A 6,000-nucleotide genomic window follows, 5' to 3' on the forward strand; every position below is an offset into this window, starting at 1 on the left:
TTTGACTTGTGTTTAGTACATGTAGATAATAAAACCTGTGCCTACATATTTTATGTTTGTAGATACTAAAACTCCATATTAGAGTTGTGAAAGCTGGCAGGGACACTACCTCTCTTGCTCATTGTGTCTCTACTCCGGTCTTGTTCTAGTCTTGCTCTGTTTTCTCACGTATGTCTCCCCTGGCTTAAGGGAGCGTCGTGAGCGGGAGCTCCACGAGGAGTACCTGAAAGCCAAAAGCCCGGAGGAGGCGGCCGCCGTGCTGCAACGCTACGCGCAGCGCTTCACCATCAGCGAGGCCATCATGGAGCGCCTCAAGCTGCCCCGGCTCCTGGAGCGCAGCATCTCTGCCGACCCCACCCGCGGGCCCCTGTCCCCCTCCACCCCTGATGACTGCGTCTTCTCCCCTACGAGCCCCAGCCCACTGCGGTACCTCCGGCAGCAGTCGTTGCCGGCGCCAAAGTTCACCTCCACCCTGGAGGCGCTAGTGAGGATGTGCGTGCCACAGGAGGGCTGCAGGGACGATGTGGGCGGCGCGAGTGTATGCACGTCCACCCCCAGGCCCAACGGCCACAGCAGAGGGATCGGCATCGGAGCGAGACCAGCCGAGGTACAGCACTCCCGTCAGTACACAGGCACACTGGGTCACTGGGGTGGCAGGGCATTCTGTGCATGTGCATGCATATGTGCGTGGGGTAGAGGGGGAATGCTGAAAAGGTCACGTTCGAGATGGACCAGCCGATGGCGCCACTGTTTGTTCACCGCGGAAAGGTCGAGGACCGTTTACACAGGGCAGTGCAGCGGCTGGTGTTTGAGCTGGAGATGCAAGAACAGATGCTGCAGTCAAAGGGTACGAATGAGACCTGCAGCCTCTGCAAGGAGTTGCAGTGGCTGGTGCTGCAGAGCGAGCTGGCTGACGGTGCCCCCTAGTGGACAGCACGTGTAGCGTGCAAAGTGGGAAAAAGATAAATAGGTGGCTGTGTGTGAGTGCGCGTGCATTTGCGTGTGCGTGTATGCATGCATGTATGTGTTTGTATATGCATGAGCACGAATAAAAGGACTCCCTCTGTGGGAAGTGGCTCCGCAGGGACAAACAGACTTCTGTAGTGAAACACTCCATTCAGCAGTGATGACGGCTGAAGTTACGGCCTACACACAGCACAATAATCCTTCAGACATTCTCTCTCTTCTGAGCAGCTTGAGAAGCTAATATACTTGGCTTGCACTTACTAGGTGAATGTTTATTCAGTGTTTTATGTTGCATTTTTCTCTTTTGGTGAGGCTGAATGTGACTTCTTTTCTTTGTGTAACGTCTGTCTTTCTCTCTCTTTTTTTTCTTTCTCTTTATCAGCAGGATGAAATGAAGCGAGTGAACGGCGAAGCAGACGTAGGCCTCAGCACCAGAGAGGCGCAGGACCATTGGACAGAGAGCGAACAGGAAAAAGATGGAGAAAGAAAGCGGGAGGGGGATTCTTCTCCTCCGCTCTTCTACCCATCTCCCTCCCGGAACATCGACTCGGACAGCACAGAAGCGGCGTCCACAGAAGCCTGGTCCTCGGGCACTCCCGCGATTGCAAGCACATCAACGCACCCTCCTGAGCCGGAGCATCCGGATCGAGTGGACACAGAGGCAGTAGGGCGAAGTAATGTGGGCTCTGAACCGCAGAGCCGGGAGGGGGAGTGGCCGCCTAGCCGACCCACCTTCTTACCCATGGTCCGCCCCCTTACACATGCACATACTCGCACACATGTACCTGCTCCAAGCAAATATTTTCTTAGAAAGCTCTTAAGTTGCAAAAATGTACCGTCTTCATTGGTTTCGTCTTCTGACTTTTCTTTTATGTGGCCAGAACAGCATTTTCATATTTCATATGTTCAAGGCCTCATGTGCATTGCTAGCACAGAATACGGTTTGTTTTATGCTAATAGTAACAGAACTGTCTGGTTGGAATTGTTGTCCGGGTTTCAGCAGGTGCCAATTGAGGAAGAGGCGGTCCTGCAGACCAGGGGTGTGTCTCCACCCCTGAAAGAGGAGGAGTCCAGAACAGAAGCGCTGCCAGGTCTGTTGCTGTTATGGGACTGAGTTGTCTCTCAGTCCAGGCTCTGAAAGCAGGGCTTTTTTTGCTTGCTTGCTTCCTTCCTTCCTTTCTTTTTTTCTCATGTGATTTTGGTTTGAAGAGAGCAAGCGGGTGCCAGAGGAGCGTAGCAGGGAGGATATGGACCTCGCTTTAGTTGGCCAGAATGGCACAGAACAAGCAGCTCTGGATACGCCGACCCCGTCACAGACTGCTACTGTGGCTAAACAGGTCTGTATCTATGTAATGAGCAAATAAGCATTTGGGTAGTTTTCTTAAAAGCTGTCCTGAGTTCTGATACCCATGCCTGGTCTTCTGCCTTTATCATAGAATTTATTCATGTTTATGGTGTGATGAATTGTACAAGAAATGTCTTGTTTAGGGAGAATTTAACTAGCAGAAATAATCTGCTTAATGTTTTAGATTGATGAAGCAGTTCTGGAATGCTCACAGAGACCAGAATCAGCCAGTCGACTGCAACCTGAGCCCAAGACAGGCAGTGGAATCCCAGCAACAGGCAAGTTGCTGTCGATGGAGTGCTGTCAACTTTGCAGCATATCCCCTACAGTTTGTTTCACTTAGCAGATGGTATGAGGTCGAGCAGTGGCTCACACATCCTCTCCTCTCTCCCTGACTCTGGGTCAATGTCTAGAGCTGGCCAGCAATGCCCAGCTAGCACCGTTATCCAGTAACCCTAAGTTACGCTGGGACTTCTTCACTTCGTCAGGTAAACTGTTGACTAATTGGCTGAGCTTTGCCCCGCCCTGTGACATGGAGTGTTTCTCTAGGCTTCCCATTGGCTAAGGGCTCACTGAGTGCCATGTTTGTCATGTTGCTCTAATCCCACATTGGTTGGTTTATTTGGCTCTCTCTGTGTGATGTCCACGTGTGGATTTCTGTAAGTGTGGCTTGAGCTGATGTCTGAGCTTAACCTGTCTGGTTATGTTATGTGTTCACGGCATTGACTAAACTTAATTGAATCAGTAATCAAACCCTTTTTAATATGATTTTTTAAATTTTTGTTTGTAATGCAACTAAAAAGGAGAAAATGATAAAAAATTGAATGTTAGTTCTTTATCAGGTCTAATTTTTTTTTTGTGTTTTATATACAAGCAATGTTTTGTGCCAATTTCATTTCATCATTGCACCTCAATTATATGAGTGCTTAAACCGGTGTCCTGCTTTAGAGGAAATGGCGGTGTTTTGAGGTTCTGTTTTTTGATTCGTCAGTTTGGTTTGATGTCTGGTATAATGTTTTTAGTTTTGAGTGCCTCATCATGTGTGGCTTCTGTACTGTCTTTGTGCATAAAGAGTGTCTTGTAAGGCTCTGTCTTCTTTTTTTATTTTTCTTTACAGAACCTACTGAAAAGCAGCACGGAAACGTAAGTGACAGTGTTTTTCCAGTTACACACACACCCTCTTCTGTTTCATTCTACATGACTTTTCTTGCTGTTTTACCCCTGGTGTTTAAATTAATATCAAACCAATATTAGGATATTTGGATAATATTAGAATTACTGATATGGAGGAAAGTTTGAGCAGCTTGAGGATAACCACTGTCTGTTGTGTCCCTAAATGGAAAATAAAGTGATACCATTATTTAATGAGGTAGTTGATTTTGATAAAGTCGTCCCACACACTGTGTGAAATGGCTGTTTGTATTGTAAAGGGTCAGAGCTTTTGGCATCTCGCACCAGATCGAAAGCCAGCAGGATGAGTCCAAGCTGTCATTCTTTTTTCCTGTTACATCATCTCCTCCTTCTCGTAGAGGTCACATAGGAAAACCTGACTAGCGTAAGATTAGCATTAGACCAACTATCTATCCCCTTATCCCTTCCACTTTCAAATGGTGTGTGTGTGGGTGTGTGTGCGCGTGCACGTGCGGACGCGGCCCGGTCAGGTCGCCCCCGTGGTTTTGAATCTGGCGAAGCGGGGCGAGCCCTTTGCGTGGGACCCCGAGGAGGAGCGCAGGCGGCAGGAAAGGTGGCAGCGTGAGCAGGAACGCATGCTTCAGGTACAGCAGCTTTGCTAACCGCACCTCCTGAGCTGGCCCGGGGAACACTGGTTCCGCTCACCCAGCATGCTCCAGCTCCAGAGCCTACTAACCCAGTGAACTACAATGCGGGTGTTGAATGTTAACACGGGCTGCTGAGCTTTGCCACTATTTGCTTCACGTTGGCTTAAGAAGGAATCATTTTCCAGATTGCAAGATTGCACTTGAACTACAGGAGTTAGCTGTCTGAGGTGCATTAATATAATGAAACATTGGGAGATGGTGTGTGTAATGGACGCATGCTTTGACCATCTTGGCTTAGCTTTTGCCTGTAAGAGTCACGTGTAAACAGACTTTGGCTTTGACGCTGAGTAAACAATTAGGACTAGCGGAATGTGGCGCTTCCTCCCGTTTCTCAAATATTGAAGTGACAAGTTTTAGCTGTGGGGCGGGCTTCAGTTCTATGAGCACAGCGAGGATTCATTGCCATTATATAGGGACCTAAAGTTAACTCTGCATGGTGCATGGTTGCCCTGCTTAAGACAAGACTCCCCTACTACCAGTGTCACCGTGTGTGTGTGTGTGTGTGTGTGTGTGTGTGTGTGTGTGTGTGTGTGTGTGTGTGTGTGTGTGTGTGTGTGTGTGTGTGTGTGTGTGTGTGTGTGTGTGTGTGTGTGTGTGTGTGTGTGTGAGCGATTTACTGTTACGCATTGTTTATTGCATTTAAAATTAAGTTTAAATGCACAATCAGATATGGATCACCCTTCACCCCAAAATGATGTGTTTTAACACAAAGCATATGTATAAAGAGCATTTGATGACATAAAGCATGTTTTCTCTTATGCCCCAGTCTGTAATCCACATGTTTACCTGACAGATTGTGCCTTTAAAATGTTTAAAGGATTTGGCTGTTCCCCTGCTTTGGCTTCACTCTTCTGTCTTGGATGAAGATAGAGATTCATTTCCCCATCAGTAACCTTTTAACCGCACATAATTGTTGTCTGCCTAACATTTCCTTTAAGTACTGTACTACCTCAGAAGAATCCAGCAGCAGCTAGGAGACGCCAGGCTGGAGAGTGAAGGCCCCCTCAATCTCTTCTTCTTAAGACAGTCTTCTCATCTATTCCGTGTGTGTGTGTGTGTGTGTGTGTTTGTGCATGAGTGCAGGAGAGGTACCATCGTGAGCAAGAGAAGCTCAAGCAGGAATGGGAAAAGGCCCAGAGAGAGGTTGAAGAGGAAGAAAGGAGATTCCACGAAGAGGCAACTATTTCCTTTCTCCTTCTGCATGAATAACTCGTAACGCAGCCAACACAAGATTACCTCTGAATGTAGCAGCTCGGCTCTAATGTTTTTCCATTGCATGTTGATGATGGTTTATTTATTTTTCACTGAATGCGCAGGAGCGCAAGATTTTGGAAGAGACGGTGGCCCCTCTGACGCCCCATTCGCCCTGCTGGCTGGATTCCGCCCCCCTCACTGGCACCACCACACAACATGGCATTGTGCGCTCGCTAGCCAACTGGGAATGCAAGAAGCAGGAGCTGGAGAGCCAGATGGTATGGATGGATGGATGGGATGGATGGATGGATGGGATAGATGGATGGATGGATGATGTGCTATATTTCCCACGTTTAGAAGGGGGCCTTGGAGAACAAGACAAAAAGAGAACATGAAAGGAAGGAAACGGCAGGACCCACAGGGGCGTCTGAAAGGTCAGTTGTGCTAGAAACATCTTCGATAGCTCTACAGTAAGCACCTGGCACTGTGCTTCCCTCTACCCATCATGCTCAGCTTGTTTTTGCTCCCATGTTGCATTGCTGCAGCCTTCTGCAGGGCACCTGTGACCAGCTGGCAGGCCAGAACGGTGAGCAGAAATCAGAGGCATCTGAGCAGAGCAAGGGAGTGCACCCAACGCAGCCTGGTCAGGGTGAGTCC

General features: G+C 48.4%; 1 protein-coding gene across 17 annotated transcripts in view; it reads left to right on the forward strand.

Annotated features, from left to right (window-relative positions):
* The window catches only part of limch1b (LIM and calponin homology domains 1b), a 65,127-nt gene that overhangs the window by 52,349 nt on the left and 6,778 nt on the right, over window positions 1–6,000 (forward strand). For 9 of the 17 annotated variants that reach the window (XR_014117460.1, XM_081698621.1, XM_081698616.1 and 6 more), the window contains 11 exons: window positions 190–607; window positions 1,349–2,057; window positions 2,176–2,303; window positions 2,496–2,589; window positions 2,725–2,799; window positions 3,429–3,454; window positions 3,973–4,086; window positions 5,233–5,325; window positions 5,466–5,621; window positions 5,701–5,777; window positions 5,889–5,992. Coding sequence is in view for 15 of the 17 variants with exons in the window: in XM_081698621.1 (XP_081554747.1) it covers window positions 190–607; window positions 1,349–2,057; window positions 2,176–2,303; window positions 2,496–2,589; window positions 2,725–2,799; window positions 3,429–3,454; window positions 3,973–4,086; window positions 5,233–5,325; window positions 5,466–5,621; window positions 5,701–5,777; window positions 5,889–5,992 (1,994 nt within the window). In the remaining 2 variants the exon portion in view is untranslated. The remainder of the gene's footprint in view (window positions 1–189; window positions 608–1,348; window positions 2,058–2,175; window positions 2,304–2,495; window positions 2,590–2,724; window positions 2,800–3,428; window positions 3,455–3,972; window positions 4,087–5,232; window positions 5,326–5,465; window positions 5,622–5,700; window positions 5,778–5,888; window positions 5,993–6,000) is intronic. The other 8 variants (XR_014117461.1, XM_081698628.1, XM_081698624.1 and 5 more) reach the window with 7 other exon arrangements.

The sequence above is a fragment of the Electrophorus electricus genome, chromosome 16 (assembly GCF_041902795.1).
Source record: "Electrophorus electricus isolate QZ-2024a chromosome 16, ASM4190279v1, whole genome shotgun sequence".
NCBI lineage: Eukaryota > Metazoa > Chordata > Actinopteri > Gymnotiformes > Gymnotidae > Electrophorus > Electrophorus electricus.